Source organism: Sturnira hondurensis, unplaced genomic scaffold (assembly GCF_014824575.4).
Source record: "Sturnira hondurensis isolate 20B ecotype Veracruz unplaced genomic scaffold, ASM1482457v3 Scaffold0000648, whole genome shotgun sequence".
Classification (NCBI taxonomy): Eukaryota; Metazoa; Chordata; class Mammalia; order Chiroptera; family Phyllostomidae; genus Sturnira; species Sturnira hondurensis.
Genome location: NW_028073279.1, coordinates 7,994,484 through 8,018,417, shown reverse-complemented (window position 1 = coordinate 8,018,417; position 23,934 = coordinate 7,994,484). Strand labels below are relative to the sequence as shown.

At 42.3% G+C, this 23,934-nt stretch overlaps 1 protein-coding gene across 1 annotated transcript in view; it reads left to right on the top strand.

The window, feature by feature from the left end:
* Positions 1-23,934, top strand: part of PDE4B (phosphodiesterase 4B) — a 356,277-nt gene that overhangs the window by 229,676 nt on the left and 102,667 nt on the right. The window contains exons 2-5 of the mRNA XM_037043124.1: positions 3,501-3,695; positions 12,698-12,734; positions 12,856-12,926; positions 22,083-22,132. Coding sequence (XP_036899019.1) covers positions 3,501-3,695; positions 12,698-12,734; positions 12,856-12,926; positions 22,083-22,132 — 353 coding nt within the window. The remainder of the gene's footprint in view (positions 1-3,500; positions 3,696-12,697; positions 12,735-12,855; positions 12,927-22,082; positions 22,133-23,934) is intronic.

Below are 23,934 nucleotides of genomic sequence, written 5' to 3'. Positions count from 1 at the left end.
GTGCGAGGGCAGCTACAGCCTCCTGGACGGCAGAGAGCAGGCCTGGGACGGGGGTGGGGGGTGGGTTAGGGGTTGTCTGTGGTCATAGAAAAAAGGCCACTTTCAATACTATTTCAGTCCATAGGCTGGGTATGGACAACCCCTTCCTGGCAGGTACAGTCAAATATTCAGAAACGCATGAATGACACCCTTTCTTCAGCTGTCTGAGTGACCTCTTTTAAAGATCTAAATATTGAAGTAGCTATAAACCCGAGGATATCAACTGTAATGTTACTTAAAATCATAAATATGATGGGAAACAGTAGGAAAAAATGCTCTAGAAATTACAGTACAGCTTCTGCATGAACCAGTGAGTAGCCCATTGCAAGTGATAAGTCTGGAAACTGCACTACAATGCAAAATACTTACGGGGCTGGGGGCAGGGAAACAAAATCCAAACCTGGGAGGAAAATATTCAGAAGGAAAAATATTAAACTGCTAATGAAGCTGATATTTGGTCTCTATTGTTCATGTTTTATAGAACACCCTAATATTGTTGTTATAATATTTTTCTAATATAAAGAAGCCTCAAGGTTAAATGGGTGTTCTGATTAAGGCAGAGGCAAAAATTACCCTAAATAAGTAATAACCCCAAGGATGCGCTTGTTCCTGATATTTCAGACTCCGTTTAATTGCATTTTGGTTCGTGTGGCATATTCATTTTGCTTACGTGTGTCCTCAGCCTTCCCCTGGCCCACACCCCTCCCCGCGCCCTGGATCTGTGGGATGTATTGTGATGTCTGTTCACTAATTTTGCTGTGACTGGGGCTGGTGTCTGGTTGGTGATTCATGTTTGTTCCTAAGTTGCACATCTGTGTTGGTTGCTTTGAAACAGTGCCCCAGGGAATATAAAAGGCTATTTGTCTCACTGAGACTGCTCCTTTGGACCAGAGAATTCTTCCCTGGCTTCTTCTGAATTCCAGCAAGCTTCTTTCTGAGTTTAGGCAGGGTAAAGAAGAAAGAAAGAAAAATAAATAAAAGGGAAAGCAGCACAGAGAGAGTTTTGGTATCTGGATTTAGTCCTTGCTTACCTGGCAGGACCAAACTTTCTCGATACTAACCCTGGGGACAAGATGCCTTGTGGACTTTTTCTTTTTTTTTTTTCCTGCCCACTAGGAATGCCTCTGGCAGAAAAGAGAGCAGAGTGAGCCCTGGTAGAAACCCTCAATGGAAAAAGTTCTGAGCATTTGGTAGGCATACCCACTTGGGCCAAATCTTATAAGATTTTAGCACAGATATGCACAATAGTGATATTCATGATATTTAATGACTGATACCTCATGGTCACTGACCAGTAGAATGGGCAAAGGCTGAAGACAGAGGTAGTGTTGAAGGTAAAGGCCCCTGCTCTTCAAGATACCAGCCCTTTAGTTGCTGATCACCTGGACGTTCAGCAGATTCTGGAGGACCAGGGACAGTGGCTGGCTGCCAACTGTTACAAAACTATTTTGATGTGCTGATATATATCCACAAAGGCTGTGCAGATACATAAAAAATGAATAACCACATTAGTACACATGATGTTTCAAAGCTCATGCTCACTCTTAAGCTTTAGGCAGTCTCATCCTCTCCCTTGAAGAGCCTACCCGCTTTGTCCTCAAGAAGAGTTCAGAGCCAGCATTAAGGACCTACTGGTTCTGCAGGATCTGGGTGGCACAAAGGAGCCCTTATTTACAATGGAGCTCTTTATTTTGCTCAAAAACTAGTATAGTTCTCACCCAAGGAAAGTTCGCAAGTCAGCTTTCATTATATTTTCACTTGGCTTACAGCATAGTCCTGCCTTGGGGCAGGCAGGCAAACAGGCTGGCATGTGTGAGCGATTGCCCACCTGCCTGCTTGCCTGCAGTTTGGAAAAGGCGGCCACATCCCAGCCCCTTAGCCTGCTGTGAAAACCCATCTGCAGTGCCTTGAAAATCCAAATACATATTGGATTGCTCTGGCTCTTCGTTGTCCTTTGAACCAAAGTTTCACTTACTGCTTCTCTTTAGACACCTGGAGTTTATGGGTTGGCTAAAGCCTCTTCTCAGAATGGTCTCCAGGGAAGCATAATAGTCCTGCTTCCTGTCTCTTCTTTCAGTGAAAAGGTTTCTCGTTTCAATGAAATCTACAGCTTCAGGGTAATTTGCTGCCTCCCCTGTCTTTATTCAAGATATCAGCCAAGGTTGCTTACAACCTGACAGACTCCCTACATACCAAACACAAGTTTTGTTTGAACCCAGAGACTGAAGGGAAATTGCCCTCTGTTACCCAGTGAGCCTCCCTCACTCTGTAAGTGACTAGCCTGTGACTTTGAGCGAGGTATTTAACATCTCTCTAAGCCTCGCTTTCCTCATATGTACAGTGGAATCTATTTTTATAGGGTTGTGATGAGGGAATGAATAATCGATCAGAAAGCATATAAACAAAATCTACCCCAAAAGAACAGGTTGTAAGAACCAGTGAAAGAAAAGAACCATGTACCTAGAAATAAATCACTGCAGCTGGGTGAGTATCCAGGAAGCACACCATTGTGATCTGACTTGGCAGAGAGAGCACCCCCAACACGTCTCTCTGCAGAACTTCAGCTGAGGAGCAGTGAGTGGTCTGAGAGAAATGCTGAGCAAGATAGTTCCTGTCGCTTTGAGGCTAAAGGAGGTTATGTGCACAGGGAAAATGTGTAGAGGATGATGGAGAGCATGGGAAGGGCACACAGCGCCTAGGTAATACCAGGATGGGGAAACCAGAGGCAAAATTTCTCCTGTTCCCGTGCATTTATTGACCGGAACTTGTTCAAATGGTTCTGGGCTTGAAGGTACTGAGGGAGGGAGACGGATCAGAAATCTAACTGGCACTCCTCTCTGCTGGAACAAGTGGTTATATCCTTCTTCAGAGGGTAATTTGGCATTCTCAGATTCAGTCATTCTCTGTAGTTAAACTTTCATTTGAATATTAAGTCTCAGATCAGGCCTCCCACTCAGTAAGCCAATGGACGACTTCCAGATAGCATTTTGTCTCTGAAACATTCAGAAATATGCACATTGTCTTTTTAACGACACTGTGGTATTTGTTGATGGCAGGGAAAAGTCTCCCTGCTAGAAACACTCATTCAGGCGACAGTTCAGTGTCTGACACCTAGACCTGTCAGTGCTGTCTCTAGAATTGCTCATTACAGCAAGTTATTTTACAGTTGGCTCTTATTTTGAAACTGTTACAGTTGCTCATGCATGGGGCTTTGCTCCAGGGTTCAAATCCTGGCTCTACTTTTTTGCTAATGACTGGCTTTTTGTGGGACTGTTTCCTTTATATAAAGTGAGAATAATAGTGGCTGCAACTCCTAGCTGTTTGGAAGATCAAAACTTTCCATAGTGTGTGAAGTTCTTTGTAAAGTGCCTGGCACACACATTGGTTTGCATTGTACGTGCACGTTGGATGCTCTCCTCCATGCTTCTCCCGTGATTGGAGTTTTCTGCTTTCTTTTTCAGCTTTGATGTGGAAAATGGCCCTTCCCCTGGTCGGAGCCCTCTGGACGCCCAGGCCAGCTCTTCCTCTGGGCTGGTCCTCCATGCCACCTTCCCCGGGCACAGCCAGCGTAGAGAGTCCTTTCTGTACAGATCAGACAGTGACTATGACTTGTCACCAAAGGCAATGTCGAGAAATTCTTCACTTCCAAGCGAGCAGTAAGTACCAGCAGCATCTGGCTTGCAGTCTCTCACCCTTACCTCATCTTTAACCCTGTTCCAGCAGGTGCAGCAGCAACCTTCCCCCCCTAGCCAGCAGGGAGGAGGAAGGAGAAAAATGAACAGACCAGAGGTGGCAGTAATGACCATCTAAGGACACTAATGCTCTATAGCTAGGGTCTCCAAAGGCATTACAAACCTTGGGCACAGTGTTCAGCTTGCATCTGTTACTGATACATATTTTTTAAAATTTCATTTGGCTTCATTTCCTGAACTGCTGAATTGTTTATGGAATGAGAACCTTAACACTTTTTGCGAATCACACTTAAATTTTCTGCAGAATGTATAGCATAAAGCTACAGTACAAAACAAAAGTGGTGGTTGGTGACAGGCATCCTCTCTCAGTGGTCCTTGCTTGGTGACATGTAATAGTCTGTCATGCAACCACATGTCTGAGTCCTTTCTTTGGGACCTCAACACAATGCTCACTTGTTGCCTGGCTCCTTAGTGAGGCATAACACACCCCACCATCCTATTAAGCACAGTTAATGTTTCTGTTTTGCTGCTATTAATTGTAGTTCTCTAATTTTTATTTAAAGAACAATGGCAGAGTTGTGTTACTTGTTTATTAAACTTTTGAAACCAAATAAAATTGGATGCTGAAATGCATGCTTTGAAAGGTTTCTGGGCATGCATACAATTGTTTTTAACATCATATGTTGTAAAAATATCTGTAGCTCACTTAAGGCCCCAACCTGGAAAATTCCACTGGGCTTTCTTCCACTGTTGGAAAGGAAGTTAGAAAGGGTCACCCTCTTGTGAAAGAGGCGGGGGGCATTTTAAAGCTCCCAGTAAAAAAAATATTCCCTAGGGCATTTCTGCTGGCCAATTTTAATAGAAGCACCCCTGCCCTAAAATAATAATTGGGTAGACAAAATTCACTTATTTGGCAGATATTTACTGAATCTCTCCCATGAAACAGGCAGTATATCAGGGCCTGGGGATGAAAGAGTAACAAAAAACAAAACAGTGGAAAAGTCACAGATGAATTAACAACACATGTTTTCAAAAAGGTCACATGCTCTCAGGGAGGTTACTATTAAAGAAGATAACAGGAACACCCGCAGCACTCTACTATCGATGGGATAAGACGTTTAATGAGTTCTTACCAAGATGGCAGCTACATTTACTGGTATTATCTCTTTTAATCTTCACAACCACTCTGCCAGGTAGGTACTATTATTATCTCTGCTGCATAGGTGATGAAACTGGGACTCTGAGAGATGGAGAAACCTACTCGTACCCCATGCTATGTCCCATGATGTAGCTAATGCTGACCAAATTCAAAATGGTTGGACTCTATTGGCCTGTGTTCTTCAGACTGCAAGGTAGAGTCTAGTACCAGGTAGAAAACAGACAAATGCGCAGTTGAGGTACCTGAGCCTGGAGGAGAGGTCACTACTTTGCTGTAGATCATGTAGAACCAAGGAAGTTTCTGACCAAAGAGACTGGGGCTTTGACAGTGAATATACCTGGAATTCTCTCTTCCATGAAGGGAAACATATTTCTAGACTTCTCATAGGGAGAACTGGGGAAATGTGGGGAGTTGAAAGTAATTAGAGCATCCTTCACATGGCATCTTACAGGTGAAAGGCTGGTTTTGGAAGGTAGCTAACAAATCCCAAACCTCAAGCCAAACAGTGTGATTGGTCTCAGGTTCATTCCAGAAGCTTCTCAGAAGGTTCTCACCAAATTTCAGATGAAATTCTGCTGATTCCTTGCTTAGAATCAGAAAGTTATGGAAAATTTGAACTGGAATGCTCACAGTCCAACTCGCTCTGTAGCTGTAGAAACCGAAATCTAATTCTGAGTGACTCTGCATCCAGGGTTCCTAATACTAATGGTTTACCCTCTCTTCAATTTTGCAAACCACCAAAATTTTCCCCTAACTTTAGAACAAACATGAGTGTTGCCAACCTAAAATTTAAGCAAGTAAGGATTGTACATGTTATCTAATATCATTCTCAATTTTCTTTAATAAAATGGACTCTTTAAAGTAAAGAAAAAGCAGGAAAGCACCCTTTTATATGAACAACAGTTCCTCTCAAGAAAAAGAAGAAAAAACAGTTGGCAACATAATCTCACTCTATCAAAGATACTAACAACAGAATGCACTAAAATCTTTGGGTGAATAAAAATAGCACAAAATTTAGTTTTGCAAATATCTCCACATGATAATAAAACTTTTACATATCTGTCAGTTTAGGAATTTACACTTCGCAACATAAAAAGAAGTGGAGCTTGAATAATATCCAAATTCTTCTGGTGTTTCACTTGCTCAGGACCATGGTAGAAAATTCAGTATCCCACTGGTAATCTGAGCTAAACTGAGGAAATTCTCTGGAAGCCGTTTCACCTGATTATTACTCTTTGGGGTGAATTGAAACAGAGGGAGAGCCGCCCTCAAACCTCTCACTGCTTCTCTGGCCTTCTACCCATAAAGCCAAGGAAAAGTAGGGTGGCGCCACGTACTGAGCCTTCATGGTGCAGGCCACAGCGTCCACGCTGCAGCACGGTCCCCGCTCAGGGGCCCCTCACAACCTGTGCAGAGCAGGCATGAATTCATATAGATGGAAAATTTTACATCATGCCTTGAACTGAAACCTGATAACAGAGACAACACTAGCTCTTTAAAACTTCTCAGCTGAACTCTTTCAGAAGAATAAGAAGAAATACAGGTGGAGAGAGTGAGTGAAATGACATTAACATGAAAAAAGTAAATGGAAAATTGAAAGTGGCTTTAACTTTTAGCAAGAAAAGAGACATTGAAGTAAGGTTTTCTAGTAAAGCGAACAAGATCAGCACCGGCTCCCAAGAGGAAGTTTCAGATGCTGCCCTAGATGTTGCAATAATCTGTTGGTTTCTGTTCAGTTCCTGTCTTGTAGTCATCTCTAACGTAATGCCTTCATTGACCAAGGTACAAATTTCCCAGTGGGAACAGAAAGTACTAGAAACTAGTGAGGCCAGTTATATTCCCCCCAAACTGAGATGGAAACCACCCCAGACAGGATCGAATTTTGATTATCCACCTGCAAAGCCACAGGGAAGAAAGGTCTATGATTCCTTCGTTTGGTCATGCTACTTGCAAAGCCTTATATAGACAAGGACATTTTTAAAGCCACTGTTTATGTGAGTACTAAATTGTCTCTAGAGCAAGCGGTCAAGGGCACTAAGACTTAACAACCAAGAGGAAAAGCCAAAATAACAGCCCAGTAAAAATTAAGATCTGTTGATAGCGGGACTACCACAAAAGTACAATATGGTATCTAAGACCTGAGTTACACTTACGGCCATCACATGCAGCTTTAAGACATTGAAGCTCTTTGATAGTGTTTGAATTATCTGTACACAAAAGCTCACATTTATTGAGCATATCCTAAGTGTTATGTACTATTTAAAGCATTTTATACATTGCCCTGGCTGGTGTGGCTCAGTCGGTGGGGCATCATCCCATGAAGAGAACAGTTGCCAGTTGGAATCCCAATAGGGCACATGCCAGGGTTGTGGGCCAGGTCCCTGGTTGGGGGCAGTTGTGGACACGCGAGAGGCCGCCGATTGATGTTCCTCTTGCACATCGATGTTTCCCTTCCTTTCCCTCCCTTTGCCCTCTCTCTACAAATTAATTAATTAATTAATTAATTAAAAATAATAATACTGAGTAAAGCACGTTACACGTTTTAACTCATTTAATCCTCATAACCCCAATGCGGTTAGTGCTATAATTTTCTTGTCTTAAAGACGAGGACATTGAAACACAAAAAGATTCAGTAACCTGCCCAATAAATAGGAGACCAAGGCTTAAATTCCAAAAGTCTAGTTAATTAAACCATAGGCTATCCAGAAAGTAAACAGATACTCAACGATAATGAGAAATAAAATTAATAATATTAACCTCTCACTACTTTTCCAGGTATTATGAGGATCATATTCATTGTCTCTTTAAAAAAAAAAAAACTAACTTAAATTTAGGCATTCTGCTAACAAATTGAACATCTTCTGTGTCTTCCAGAGGGCTAAAAATGAGTAGTCAATACTCAGTTTTAACACTTTCAGGTAAGGGCAAATAGAGAAAGGTATATGGAGGAATTTGAGAGGTCTGACCAGGCAGGTCAAAGAGCCTACCTACTTTGAAGAGTTAGAGCTAAGCTAGAGGAGTTAGCAAAGCAGAAGGGGGCGCAGGAGGAAGGGCCGTGTGCTAACCAGCGCTGGCTGTCAGGAGTGTTGTGAGAAACCACAGCTCGCTGCGGCTGAGGCCGAGAATGTGTGGGGATAAGGAAGTGGTGAAAGATGAGGCTGGAGGAGTTAATCTGGAACTTCATCATGAAGGGCCTCAGCTAAGGAGCTGGCCTTTATGCTGCAGGCCAGCATACTTGCTACAAGCGTACTTAGAGAGCTGCTAGAAGCTTTGAAGCAGGAAAACACATAATCAGAGGAATGCTTTTGAAAAGTAGCTCTGATTACAGTATGAAGACTGGTTTGGAGGGTAGACAAGCCTAAAGACTAGTGTCCAAGAGCCAGACAGGAGGCTGCTTTGGTAATCCACGAAACGGAGGATGGGGGTCTAACTCAGAGCAGACCCAGCTGGCGGTTAGTAAATATTTGCAAACCAGCCTGAGCAGGGGTTGGTGGTGGACTGTGAGGATTCAGTCTTGACCAATAAGATGGGTGGCTGCACTTGATTCCCTAGGGTCAAGAACATGCTCTTAACACATGAACCAATATATATGAAAGTGTTTTGGAAACTGTAAAGTACAATATAAATCAGTAGTTCTCTTGATTGTGATGGTGGCAGACATGACTCTCCTAAAGAAGTTCTCACCAGCTGAGAAGATAGACCTGAGATTGTTTAATATTAATAGGAATGATACCTACTACTAAGAATAACTATCACTAAATAACCAAAAAGTTTTTAAATGCCAAGCACTATTGTATGAATTATACCTTACTTTACAGGTGAAGAAATTAAGGCATAGAGAGATTTCCTGAGGTTTCCTAACTAGCAATAGTGCCACTGAGAAACAAAGCAGTGCTGTTGGCTCCCAAATCTGTGCTCTTAACTCTAACAGGTATATCTCTCTAAAAGACAGACTAAAGTCAGTGACACAGGAAGAATACAAGTAAAATTCTATATGTGGTATGAAACACAGACAGGTGAAATTAATAAAATTTATAACAGGAGGAAGTAGCGTTTTTGCTTTCTAGAGAACCATGTCATTGTTTAAAGTAGAACTACACTCAATTCTGAGCCCTGTATTCTCATCTCCAATTATTCTATCAAAGTGTAATGTGCTGGTTTTATCACTAGATGATGCTCGTGCTGCGGTTCTGAGTATCAGACTTCCTTCCTGAGAGTCTCTGCGCCCTTTCTAGTGGTTTGGGCAATTCAGTACATTGCTTTGCATAACCAATCAAGTGGTTTGTTATTTCCATGACATTTTATTCTTACTGATTAACATATAAAATTATGATTTAAAAATTTGGAGTAGTTTCATAAGTTATCTAACTGTATTCAAATATGAGTTTTTTGTTTGGGTTTGTTTTTTTCCTATACTTGCTATAAATTACCTATGAATTGTCTGTTCATTTCTCTAGGGGACTATTGACATGCAGCATTAGCTTTTGCAGCTCATATCCCTTTAAGGGAGCCAGTGCTGAGGGTTTGCAAGTCCATCTCCAGCTTCTGAATATTCTGCTTCCTAAATTTCAGAAGTTCTGTAACCATAATCATGTTGACATGGTGCTGTCTTAAATTTGTTTACCTCTCTTTAATCCTTAGTTTTTACAGCTTTAGTGGCTCCCCATTATGCAACAACACATCATCTTTAGGCACTACACATGTATGAGATTTGCTTATATTATTTAGCTTTTGTTGAGTGTATAAACTCCAGAAATGCAGGAGCCATGCCATAGATGATCTACTTAATGCTAACCCCATTCCCTTATCCCCAACTCACCCTGATGTCTAAGAACAATGTGAGCTTCATAGCAGAAATCTAAGTAGCAAGATATTTCACCCATCTACCAAGTTCATCTCAAGAAAATAGCCTGGGAAGGGGCAGTTCTAGATACAGTGCAGCACCTTGCATTTATCACCAGTGCTTCTCTGTTAACTCTTTACTCAGTCTCTCTTCTCGGCTCCTCGCTAAGAACCCTGAAGTTCTTCCTTTGGCTTTCTCTGTGTATGCCCCACCTCAAGAAGCCACCTCCTGCCATTGCTTCAATAATTCCCACCGTTGTGTGTTGCTCCTAAATCTATAGCTCTAATTCCCATACCTCGGTCTTCCTGCAAATTTCACAAAACTCAGCGTGTGGGAAAGTGACACATCTCCTCCTCCAACTCCTCCTCACTTTCTTATTTTGACTCACAACTTCACTATTTCCCCAGATATCCATTTTTAAAACTGCAAATAATACTTCTTTATGACCCCATATCGTACTAAATGGCCAGGCCTTGGCAAGATGTGTTAAGGTCTCTTCAAATTGTCTTTTCCTCTTTCTTCCTCTGCCTCACCTGTTTCTTCTCGTTTGAATAACTGCAATATTGTCCTATTTTTCTGTCTCTGTCTTCTCTTCACTTTATCCCTTGGCTTCCAAGGCATTTTACTTTCTAAAACAATTTTCTGTTTGCCTGTCTCACTAAAACCCTTTACTGGTTCATCTCTTGCTACTGAATTATGCACCAACTCCACAACCATTGTCAACACTGCCTGTAATATGGGCAAGAGGGACCTGTCAGTCCTACCCTCTAGAAATGTCTGTAGTTAACGTGCTCAGCTCCACCCAAACAGCCACCAAGCATCTTGGTACTGAGCATATTTAGTACTTTCCCATTCCAATGCCTGTGTTTTGGCAATTTCTCTCACTGGTAGCATCTTCCATCCACGCCATTTAAAAGGTCATCTTACACACCACTCATTCAATAAAGCATTTTCTATTTCTTCCGATCTGTAATTATCACCTCTCCTTCACACTCTTTAAGTATCCATACTTGTATTTCTCATTCTGTGTTTAAACTATCTATTGCAGTGTTTTGCTGTTTTGAACATTTTTCTATCTCCCTTACTATGTCTTCATTTTTTTCAACAGGGGGCAGGGGGTCATAGATTCTGTCTAATTCAATCTGTCAACTAGGCAGAGTCAGTGCAAAAAGAGGAAACATAATGATTTAAAGCATAGACTTTTAACTGACTACAGAAGTGGGGAGCAGGCTGGGTGGAGGGGACATGGGGGGAAATAGGACATCTGTAATAGTACATAAACAATAAGACAACAAAAATGAAAAACAAAATGAAATCACAGACTTTTGACCCTGGCCAGCTGTCTCAGTTGCTTGGAGCGTCATCCCATACACCAAAAGGCTGAGCATTCAATTCCCAGTCAGGACACATGTCTAGGTTACAGGTTCCAATCCCAGTCAAGGCACATACAGGAGGCAACCGACAGATGTTTCTCTATACATATATATCCCTAAAAAAATTAATGAAAACATATCCTCGGATGAGCATTTTTTTTAAAAAAAGCACAGACTTTTGAAATCAAGAGTTTTAAGTTTTTTTCACTTATTAGTTCTGTGCTAGCAAAGCACTTGCTTAACTCCTTTGAGCCTTGATCATATCTATGAAGTGGGTATATTAAGAGTACCTGCCTTAAGTCTTCTTGTAAAAAATTTTTCAAAGATAATACACATAAAGTGCTTAGCACAGGGCCTCACATACATCAGTCATGCAAAGCATGCTTATGCTTGTCAATATTATTCTTCTAGTCACAGTACAAAGTTAATGCACAATGCATTTACTCAACTGAGTTGAAGTGGGCCTTCTAGCTAAAGACAAAGGTAGAAAGGCAAATACCATATGATATAAGGCCCCTAAGTAAAAGCCTGTGTTAGAGAAGAGGCCTTCATGTACATAAGTGGATCCCCAGGCCTCTGGATCCCCAGGCCTTATACAATAATGGGCAGATGCTTAATAATTACTGGTTGCATTCACGTACATAACGAATACAGTGTCATATTTATATGGTGACGATGTGGACAGGGAAGCTGGATCAGACAGTGAAGGAAGCTCATTGTCAGGTGGCGTCTGTGTGGCTATTACGATACACCCCACGATAGCAAATTGGCCTGAATTTGTGTCTGCAGCTCAGGCCAATGTGTCTTCTAATGACTTTAATGGAGAGTTTGCTGCATGTGGGGCTCAAGTAGGTTTTTCATCAAAGCTTGTGCCAGAGAGAGAGTACATTTCTCAAAACACACTTTTGACAGTTCCTAAGTACAGATTTACATAACATGGGGTACCGCTTAATCAGATCTTTGGGACAAAATGAGCAACAATGATATGGTAATAGTAGGTTCAGTCCATACACTCCCATTAAAAGCTTTTCCCCGGGTACTTTAAGAAAAAAAGTTATATTAAAAACAAAAAGTAATGGGATTTGCAGACAGAAATCTGTGTTTAAATGGCATTAAGTCTGTGGTTCAAATCAACAAAAGCCAGGAAATCCAAAGTTAACCTTTATCCAGACTGTTAGGCCATTTTTTCCAACTCTGTATGTGCCTGTGAGCCGCCCTCCCTTTGAATTTCCTGGCTCCAAGGACTCAAATCCACAAGTCGCTTTGAATTGAGCTGGGTCTGCTAGTTAAAGGGAATAAACCCTCAGGATATATGCTGCCTTGCAAATGCTTTTATGTGTAGTCACTGTAAATCCAGGAGCCATGAACTGGTAGTTTGGGGGTTTTGTTTTGTTTGGGGGTTTTGTTTTTCCTTAAAGTTCCTGAGATCCCTATTTAGACTTAAATCAGTCCTGCCTTATATCGAGGTAGAAGGATTTATATAACATGTAACATGTATGTTGTTAACACTGACAAAGTTTAATATTACAGCTTATAGATCAGTTATCATTCAAATGTATTTTTAAGTGCTTCTTTTCTCTCTCTTCACCAGACACGGCGATGACTTGATTGTGACGCCTTTTGCCCAGGTATGTATCGTGCTGGCCCAGCTCACTCTCGCCCCAACCCTCTGTGCAGTTGCTAAGTGTTGCTTCTGAACCCTCCCATTCATCTCCTTTTGTTTTCAAACACTGAACGTTTTTCTTACAGGTCCTCGCCAGTTTGCGGAGTGTGAGAAACAACTTCACTGTCCTGACGAACCTTCATGGAACAGCCAACAAGTAAGCATGGACTTTTCCTGGAATTAGGAGTCTGCGCCGTAAAGGCAAAGTCATTGAACAGCATTAAAACAAACAGAAAAACCCCACTATGTCATGGAAACTTGCCATCCAAGCTAAGTTACAATACATGACGAAATGTGAAAACAAGATAGACTACCATAGTACGTTAGAACTGGTAAAACGTTAGAAATTAGTCTGGATCTTGCTCATCCCTATACCTTAACACGTAGTAGACCGTTGGAGTTCAACAAATGAAAAACCGAAATGAGAGCTTTTGTATTTACCACTTTGGAAAGGATGAATACTTATCAGTAACAGCCATGAATTCTATTAAAATTCTTTTGGAAAAGTTATTAACAAGTCCAGAGATTCAAACTTAAAGTTAAAAGTACCCAAAAGTTCATGTCCAAGTAGCCTATTTTTTGATATTATATAACTTTTTATTCAATTTAATTATTTTCTCCTTTCCCTCTAACTAACTACACAACCTGTCATTTTAGTTAACATTGCTGATCCTTGATCTCTTCATCTGTAAAACTGTGGGTTTGAACTTGATATTCCTACAATAACTTTCCCTTCCAAAATCATTTCAACCTATGAGTCCACATGCTGTGCCATTCACTGTCCAGTATTTTAAAAGGTCAGCATAGGGCTCACAAGGTCATAGAATCCGTGATCTTTGAATAGGTTGAAGGAGAGACCTTTGAAACCATTGACCCAAACTCTTTGTTTGACAGGAGGAGAAACCCAGCCTTACTGAAACTACATCATAATTATAGACACACCAGGGCCAAATCCTAAATCTCCTGATTTTTCTTGCCAGTGTTGGCTACAGAACACCCCCTCTCTTTAGTCTTCACAAAATTACTCATCAGCCCTCTATTTTGCTTTGATCCAAATTTTCATGGAGTGGAGTTGTTAAAGGTGGGAATAAACTCTGTTCTGAAAACTTACTTCTTATTTCACCACTAATGGGTGAAATTAGCGCTTATTTCACCGCTTATTTCACCGTTCAATAACTAGTTACACACAGAGCCTCCCGCGAGAGCTCTGTATATACTCAGTGGAGTTTTTTTTTCAGCGCTGTTCTTTTCTCTACACTGTTCCCCAAACTGCCACGGGGGTGATTTTTCTCACATGCTGTTTGACCATGTCACTCTCCATCTTGAAGCATTTCAGTGGTTCACTCTAGTCATTCAGAGAGAGTTCAAATGTGGGCACTTGGTTCCCAAGGTACCTCACAATCCAGCTGAAGGTAGTTTGACTGATAGCTGTTTGGGTGCATATTTGACACAATGCACATGAAAGCTAGAAGCTTGCCCAGCCTCTTTTCCAGTGGGTCCCTCTTTAGTCTTTGATTAAATAACTCACCCAACAAGTATTCACTTAGTAATACTGTTCATCCATGCATGTATGTATGTAAGAAATATTTATCGAGCACCCACTTTGTACCAGTCACTGATGCTACAGTAGTGACCAAAACATACAAGTTCTCTGCCTTTTCAAGACCTGCATTGTAACAGGGAGTGCTGAGGCACACAGTGGTGGACGATCGGACCGGGTCTCTGAGCACGTGGGGATCACCTTCTAACAGCAGTGATCTGGTTGTTCTCTGGCTGTTCTATTCTCCACCCTGATTCTGGACTTACTGTTTGCTCTTCCTAAAATGCCCTCCTCCACCTGGCAACGATTGCCTGGCTAAAGCCTGCTTGTCCTTCGTAGCTCATCTTTAGAATTGCCTTCATCGGGATGCTTTTCCTGACCCCATCAAGCCAGGCTGAGTACCCTCCGTGGCCCCAGACCACCCTGCCAACCTTATCATGCCATTTAGGGATCTCTGCCCACCACTGCACAGCATGCCCCTTGGGGACCCTGGAGAATTACATTTACTTTTTCTTGAATTTCCAAGAATTAACCGAGTCTCTGACACATAGTGAGAGCCCCATAAACATGCATCATACATATGAATTCTCAATAAATTATTGGAGAAAGACCACCGATTATTTAGGAAATTAGTTTTTCAGAAGTGATACCTTTTCTTTTCTTATCTTTTTTTATAGATTATGGCCTCTGGGGCCATACTTACTGGCTTCATAACCCAATTCCACCACTTGAAAGTCGTGTGACTTGGGCAAATTAACCTCTCTACATCAGTTTCCCCACTCAGTAAAATGGGGTTGTTCTGAGGACTAAATGAGTTGACACTTGTAAAGCTTTTATAACAGCAACTAGCACATAGTAGATGCTGAATAAATGTAGGCTATTGTAATTGATTGTTACATTTTTCTCCCTAAGTCCAGAAACAATGTAACACTTTGAGGTTTTGCATTCACTACCTCCATTTCAATCACCATAAATGATATTCATGACAGATATTGTCACCACCACTCTATGGGTAAAGAAACAAAGCTTAGGGAGATTCAATAGCTTGTGCAAGAACATGCAGCTTCTGGTGAACAGCAGAGTCCCACTTTAAACCTGATACCCTGACTCTCACTGCAGTGCCCTTTCCATTCACCCCTCCTGGTAAGTCTTCTGGGTTATGGGAAGAAACGCCTGAGGGCATTGGAACAGAGAATCATTTAGGAGGAACTTCTGAATACATGCAGTTCAGAGAGCCTGAGGGCAGAGACATGAGCTATGAGANGCTTAGGGAGATTCAATAGCTTGTGCAAGAACATGCAGCTTCTGGTGAACAGCAGAGTCCCACTTTAAACCTGATACCCTGACTCTCACTGCAGTGCCCTTTCCATTCACCCCTCCTGGTAAGTCTTCTGGGTTATGGGAAGAAATGCCTGAGGGCATTGGAACAGAGAATCATTTAGGAGGAACTTCTGAATACATGCAGTTCAGAGAGCCTGAAGGCAGAGACATGAGCTATGAGAGTGTTTTTAGGAATTAAAATATGAGGAGTGATGCCCTGGACCAAGATGATAAATGTTGGAATTGGGGAACAAAGGGTCAATAAGGGCACTTTTCAGAGGCTTCTTAGCAAATCAGGACTCAAAGTCACTACATTAAATAGCTCCAGGGAGCCGGGATGGAAAGGGCAAGGGCAGGGATCAGACGGACATTTGTTTTCAGATACTGGTTTGTTAGCACGTAGCTTGGCTATTCTCACTGTCCGGACATTCAGCCTAACTCTGCTGATTAGCAGACTACCTCATTTGAAGCTACTTTCTCAGGAATCAGGTCTGTCTCAGGTGTTTTGAGCCATATTAATTTCCAGGAGCTTAGTATTCTCAGAGCATAATTGCCATATTCAGAGCCCATTCTCATACTCTGGCCGAAGACCACCTGCTCAAATCATGGCTTTTTGTGTTATCTTTGTCCCAGCCAAACCACACCCACCAAATAGAATAGATTCCCAGCAGTAAGATCATTGCTAGTGATCGTTCTCAAATCCATATGTATATTTGTACAGAGCTGGTCCTCTCATTGATTTCGAGTACTTCCTTGAAACCAACACCAACCAATAGACGTTTCAAGGCAGAGGCTATAATGCACTGTGTTCTATTCTTAATCGTCAATACCCTCAAACAGGTACAGGAGACTGAAGACAAGAATATCTGCCAGGAATGGATCCACGGTACTGAGAGCACTCTCAGAGCCCCTCACCCCATATATTCATTTATCTGAACAACTAAACATGTAAAATTCATGGAAATCAAAAATTCTTTCTGGGCTATTTGTCTTGAGTTCCAGAGTGCTACCCCTTCCTCTCGAATGTAACATTTAACCAAGAATATGTCCTTGGAGTGGTTTTTGTGAGAATCTGGAGTGTGGTTTACTATCTGAAAAGGAACTCCCACATCGAATTACACTTCTCATAAGTCAAGATTCCCTTTATCTTTTGGCTCCTTGCTCTGCATCATAAGAGCATTCCATTGTCTGCCTGAGCTTTACTACCCAATGGGTGAAAATCTCCAAGTTCCTGTTGGGGTGAATTCCTTCTACTTCCACAAGATGTTCCCCTGAGGAACGCTTGATTGCACCCATATTTCTTGGCTTCAAATTAAAACCTGTATTTTTTTTGTCCCAGGAGTTAATGTTGAAAATAGGGCTTTTCTTTAGAGTTGCTACTTGGGATAAGCATCCCTAAAGCATTTACTGCCCTCACACAGACTGGTGGGGAAATCACACGAGTCAGCGAGAATGCCTGCCATCCTGATGACCGATGAGTAGGGCTGGGAGCAAAGAGGGGTCCCCGTCACTCAACTGTGTCACTAGCCTCAGAGACATCACCAAGGGCTAGCAGGAAATCATGTGACATCTCTGTATTAACCTTCTTCCAGGGCATCATTCAACAACATGTATGCATTCTTTGAGAAAGAATTAACAACCACTTAATTTTTTTTTCTGTGTATATCTGAAGTGCCTTTCATTGCTTTATGTACTTTGGCATGGGATTTAAATTAGCTGAGAATAATAAAATTTTGCACATTCAGAGTTGGAAAGAACCTAGCCAAATTTCCTCAGAGTAAGTGAGGAAATATATGTAAAACCTCTCACACAGGACCTGGCACATTGTAAATTCATAGTAAATGTTAGTTGCTGCCTGCTCTCCCAAGTGGGGAGGAAACTGAGAGTTTCAGTGGGTCGCCCACTGCTAAACAGTTGGAAGGAGCCAGGGCCAGGATTAGGATTCCTGTCTTCTTATTCATAGTTCAGTTCTTTCTCCGCTGTGCTCTTCAGGGCTGGACTTACTCACTGCTGGGGCCATATTACCTCCCTGTCAACATCACTGCCTTCATCCTCTCTGGCACGTAACTTCTCATGGTTCTCCCTTCAGATAGAAGCCATTGGAAACTGAGCAGCCAATGCCATGTTCTTCTGGCGCTCACTGGTTTCTAATTGGTACTCTCATGCTTTATGAGACATAATGCAGCTTCTAGAATTCCTTTATGTTTCGAATTCATTCACTTAAAATGTATTGAGCCTCTTCTTGGTACCAGGCCTAAGTGATAAAGCAGATAAACATGGTTCTCGCCCTTGCGTGTGTTATATACACAGATGCTTAGCTGAAAAACTATATTTTTAAAATTAACTCCCAGGACAAAGCAATGTATGTAATTTTTGTAATTTTCAGGAAGGCATTGGGAGAATTAGGTGCTCTGAGTAGCCACGCTATTAAGAAGAAATTTCCAACATTTAGCATCTTTTAGTTCAACATCTTTTACAAAAGCCTTCCTTGGAATTCACAAAGATGGGTAAAATAAAATTATTATAAACACATATTAATCCAATGAAGGTGTAATGAATACCTATATCATACCAGATATTTTACTGATTCCAAGGTTCCGAAAATTAATGGGATTCGATCTTTGCTTAAATTTCTTATAGGTGAGTTGAGAAGACAGCCAGGAAAATGGGGATTGCAATCCAGCATGAGCAGTGCTATGGTGAGGCAAGCATAGGAAACTACAGGTAGCCCAGACAAAGACTCTACACAGAAGGGAAGGCTCCTGGGGAGGTGATGCCTAAGTAGAGTCCCAGAACTTGTGAAGGAGTTTGCCACTTAAAGGCGGGGGGGGGGGTGTTCAGCTAACCTAGACATAGGCAAGGGTCCAGCAACATGAGTTGTGTACTATGTTTCAGGATCAGCCAGTAGAATGTAGAACCAATACTCTACAGGGAAAATGAAACCAGATAAAACATTCATATGGTATTTAGTTCCTCAAATCATTTTCACATCAACGGTTCTTTCAATCTGCAATTTGCCAGTGTTTATGGAGTGCCTCCTACTTGTGAGGCAAGTTGGTGGGTCCTGCAGGGGTTCCATGGAAAGGGGTCAGAACTGGATCCTGCCATCAACAGGCCACAGATTAGTAGTCAGGATGCTATGTGTCTATATGAGCTGTAACATGGGAGGTACAAAGAAAGCACCATGGGAGATTAGACAGAGGATCATTTCTAGCTAAGGGGATGACATCCATTGGAGAAGATGGCATTTGACCCTTGAAAGTATGACTCAGACACGAATTTTGATGTCTGGGTTTTCCCCCCTTACATCAGAGCCATTCTACATGGTAACAGCTGGGCGTGCCACTATTCAACTCAATTCTGACATTATTTACCTGAAGATAGCATCAGATCCCACAGGTTAAGGGTTCAGTCCTACAAAACTCTCCCTACCCCCCATTTCAGACACCGATCACGCATCCAGGTTGCCCCCCGTGCTTCTGACCTACTGGCTCTAGATCAGAGGTTCTTTGTGTTGGATTAATTTGCCAGAGTGGTTCACAAAACTCAAAAAATCATTTTACTTACTAGATTACTGGTTTACTAGAAAAGGATGTAATTCAAGAATAGAAAAAATGCATCTAGGACAAGGTGTGTGGGAAGGAGCACAGAGCTCCGCTGCTCTCTGGGCATGCCACTCTCCACATGTTCACCCATCCAGTCCCCCTGGGTTTCTACGAAGGCTTCAGAAGAAAGGCATGATTTACCAGATCACTGGCCATTGGTGACTGAACACCATCCCCAGACCTTTTCCCTCCCCCTGAGGTCTGGGGTGGGGCTGAAAGTTTCAACTCCCAAATCACAAGACTGGTTCCTCTGGCAACCAGTGCCAGGGATTTTTCCGAAATTCACCTCAATCAAGATAACAAAAGACACCTTTATCAGTCTTCTCACTTAGGAAATTCCAGGAGCAACAGGAGGAAGACCAAATTTGTATTTCTTTTTTTAAAAATATTTTTTATTTATTTTTAGAGAGAGAGGGGAAGGGAAGGAGAAAGAGAAGGAGAGAAACATCACTGTGTGGTTGCCTTTCATGTGTCCCCTACTGGGGACCTGGCCTGCAGCCCAGGCATGTGCTCTGACTAGGAATCAAACCGGTGACCCTTTGCTTCACAAGCCTATGCTCAATCCACTGAGCCACATCAGCCAGGGCCAAATCTGTATTTCTTATTTTACATCACAGAAGGATTAAATGGTATTTAGATGTGTGAATTTGTGCTTCACAAAAGGGATAGCTTTTCTTTCAGAGTAAGGGCCTGAGCAGTGTCAAGAAAGACATAGCTCATGGTCAAGGAAAGAAGTGATAAAATTTGGCCATGGCAATGTCTGATTAGTTCATTCATTCATCTATTCACTCCGTATTTACCAAGGGCTTGGCATATGAAAGACCATTCTGGTTTTAGGGAGCCAGTAGTGAGTAAGTTGTTCCCTGCCTACATACAGTTTACACTTAAATTAAGGAGTTCTATATATTGGACAGTGCCTATATTAATTATAATGTTAAAGTGCTACTAAGATGCAGTACAAGATCCAGTCAGTGGTTTGAAATGAAACACCAGGCAAGAAGGAATTCAGAGAGGTAAACTGGGAAAAGTGTGCTAAGGACAAAGAGCAAAGCATTTTGAATGGCAGGTTAAGGAGTTTGAAATTTAGTCTCTTAATTTTCCTAAAAAAACAGCCCTCCGTTTGAGTGCAGGTGTTACGAGCAGATGGAGTAGTGGAATGTGCATGTATTTTGGATTCAGAATGACTTAGCTGTGAATCCTGACATGCCAGTTATAAACCATATGTGCGTGTTTCTTAACCTCTCTGAGCTTCAGTTGGCTTATCCTTAAAATGAGATAATAATGTTCCCAGGGGGAGCCAAGAAGAACATAGTGCAGCACCTACCTAGCAGAACAAAGCAATCGTTGTAGCTTGGCAATTTCCCTTCTCTTGTCACACATGCAAATCTCCTACAACAGAGGGTTTAAAAGTACCTTGCCTAGGACCGCCTAGCTAATAAATGTGATAGATGTGAACCCTGTCCATCAGACTCTTAAGGTATAGTTACCTAGAAGCTAGATTACTCATAAGAGACCAAAACTGATTTAGAGCACTTAATGAAAACCTAGAAAAATAACTATGTGTTCACACCTATAGGGAGAACGTTCCTTTGCAATACTTTTGCAGGCCACTCTCTATCATTTCAAATCTGGCCTCCTTCCCAAACTTGCCAATACATCAGAATTCACAGAGAAGTAAAAACTTACAGATCCCCAGACCTCATCCCAGATACACTGAAATTGACTCTCCGGGGATAGAGAAGGGATCCATAATTGTTACAGCTGTCCAAGTGAAGCAGACAGCATCCTTGTTTAGAGACCCACTGGCCTAGAGTCCCACTCTATTGCTTCTTGCTAATATCCTGTTGGTCTTTAGGGGGGCAAGGAGCCCTCTATGCCAGTGGTTCTGAAAATGTGATCCCCGACCAAGCAGCATCAGTACTTGGACACGAGTCAAGAATGCAAACTCTCAAGCCCACCCCAAGCCAGCTGAATCAGGAGCCCTGGAGGGGAGACCAGCCTGTCTCCAGCAAGCCTCTAGGCGATCCCGATGCTCAGTTTTGAAGGCCATTGCTCTGTACCATCTCTGGGAGGCTCTCCAGCAATGCACTAGGAATTCGGGGGAGTTCTACAGAGCATGAGAAGGATGGTGCGAGCAGCCAGATTGGTGGTGGCGGGGCATGAGTGTGTGGGTGTGTGTGTAGGGGGGAGGGTGGTAAAGAAGACACAAGAAAAACAAGAAAGGAAAGGAGAAGCAGGCCCAGTGTTTCTGAGTTTGTTTTTTTCATTTGACTCTTGACATCAGCAGGTTCGTTATGATGTAAAATAATGTCCAGTTTCTCCATAAAAAGGCCACTCCATAAATTAGGCAACTTGGATTACCATTCCTCGTGGCTGTGTGACCTTTGGCAAGTGACTTTACCTCTCTGAGTCTCAGTCTGGTGAGGTGCAAAACTGGGAGGCCTGATTGATCTCCAAGGGCTCCTCTGGCTATAACTTTCTATAGCACTACCCACAGAAGCCGGGATTCACTCTCACATTTGGTATCATTCCTGAGCAAGGATATCCTCTTCTGAGGGCCTTCTGGAACAGGGAAACCTAAAACAGAGGAGCTGGTTAGGGACCTGGAGTAAACGACTTCCTTCCTGGAGTGCTGGAGTATCCAGGAGGCTGTGCACAGGGAAATTCCAGGCCACCTGGATGTGAGAGAATTGCAATCATCTACGCATGTTACAGGAGCCTGCCTTCCGGAGAAAGCATTATGTCATTTGATAGCTCATTATGACCTGGAAGGCTCAGTGATCATGGGGAGGCAGGGAGAGGGTATTGGGACAAAGACTCAGGCCTTCTTTTCTCTCTGTCTCCACAGGAGGTCCCCAGCAGCTAGTCAGCCTCCTGTCTCCAGAGTCAACCTGCAAGGTAAGCCTTGCCGTGGCCTAGCTCCATCTTTCAAAATAAAGTGTGCCTCTTATGCAGAACCTTTTCTGGAATAATAGCATCAGTTTGCATACCAGGGCCCTCAAAAGTATGTCTCTTGGCGACTTTTTCTCAAAAGCAAAATAAAGCTCCAGCAAAAGCATCCTGGAGCCTTGTTTCATTCTGTGTGAAACTGAATGAAAAGCCGTATCAAATGATTTTCCCACCCTACGTGTGCCCAAGCTTTCACAATGTGATGGGTGAGTGGTAATGCTGCTTCCCAGAAAAGGAGCAGGAGGAAGAGCAACTGGAAGTATTGATAGTGCAACTGGCCCTCAGCTCGCTGGCCACAGTGAACTCCGGGAGAGCTAACCAACCTCAAAGGCCGGGAGGTGCCCCCACATTGGCCTGAGGGCCCCCTAGGCTACGTCAGTGGTTTTCCTCTTGGCGTCGACCATAGATCCCCCTTGGATATACATTCTTCCCAGGTGTGAAACCAAAGGCTCCTTCTGGGTCACAAATCCTTCCTTCTGGAGGTCATCCAATTTTTCTCTCAAAGGTGTTACTTTAAAGAAACCTGACCTCTCATGTTTCAGTGCTGTGCTTACGTGTTTCGTGTGGAGTTGAGAGCTGTGTGTGGAGAGGAGGGGCCACGGTGAAGGAGCAACATGGAGATGCAGGGAACATAAAGTCTTTTTGGTGTAAGGAGCAACCAGTCAGGTGACATTTTTTAAGTGCAAATGGAGTCTTTCCCCTTGACCTGATCCCACTAGTGTAGCCGTAGTCGCAAAAAAAAAAACACAGAAGAAGCAAGTACGACGAACTCATAGTGAGATCACCTCACACCTACCACTGCCTCCTATACTTCTGGGTTTCCAGCAGTGCTGGGCCCTTCACTCTATCCTCAGGATTGTCCCGAGGTTGTGTTCTCTTTTAGAAGAAGGGGAAAAAGGCATTAGATTCCACTGGTGTGTTGGTTTCTGAAACAGTTCTGGTACATGCTTTAAAGTCTACTTTTTGAGAAAAAGATTGACAACAAGAGCAGAAGTGAAAGAGGAAGATATTAGATAGCTTTTACCTCTAGAGTGAGATAGGAATTAGAGAGAAGAAAATAGTGCTGTACCCATGGGCTTCAAAACCCCGGCTTCTGATGTACTGTTCCCTTTTAGAAGTTTAGAGAAAGAAACTAGATAGAGTGTTTTAACATAATGCTGGTGTTAGATACTTGGAGATCAAAGGAGGCGGTTTTGAAACTACTATCATTTCGTCATACTGGCCTAGCAGCAAAATGCCTTCGCTCATATTGCTGTTAGCCAAATTTACTAAGATGCACCGTAACTTTGAATCAGTTTGAATGTTTAAACTATGGTTTCAACTTCTTGTAATAAATACGGACAAACATTAGGAGAGATGTGATATTAGTGATTCTGTAAATTAGCCCATTAATGGAGGATGCTATTGGAAAGATTGGTTTGTGATTACTGGCACAGTGACTACAGCTTGGCAACTCGAGTCTGCGCTGAGTTCTTCTAAAACAATGGAGCAAAGAAGGACAACACTGTTCAGGCAGTTTGTTTTTGTCTGTCTTTGTGGCAAACTACAAAAAAAAAATCCTGGTTTTTCCCTGGGAAGAGGGTGCAGTGATACCCAATTATTACGTAATGATAGATTTCAAAATCTTCTTAACGCTTAAACACGGTTAGAAAAGGAAGGAGGACACACACATCCTGTGTTTTGTTCTTATTATCAGCTAGAATGAGTCAGGCAGATTTTTCCTGTTATTTTAATATTTATCAGCATATGAC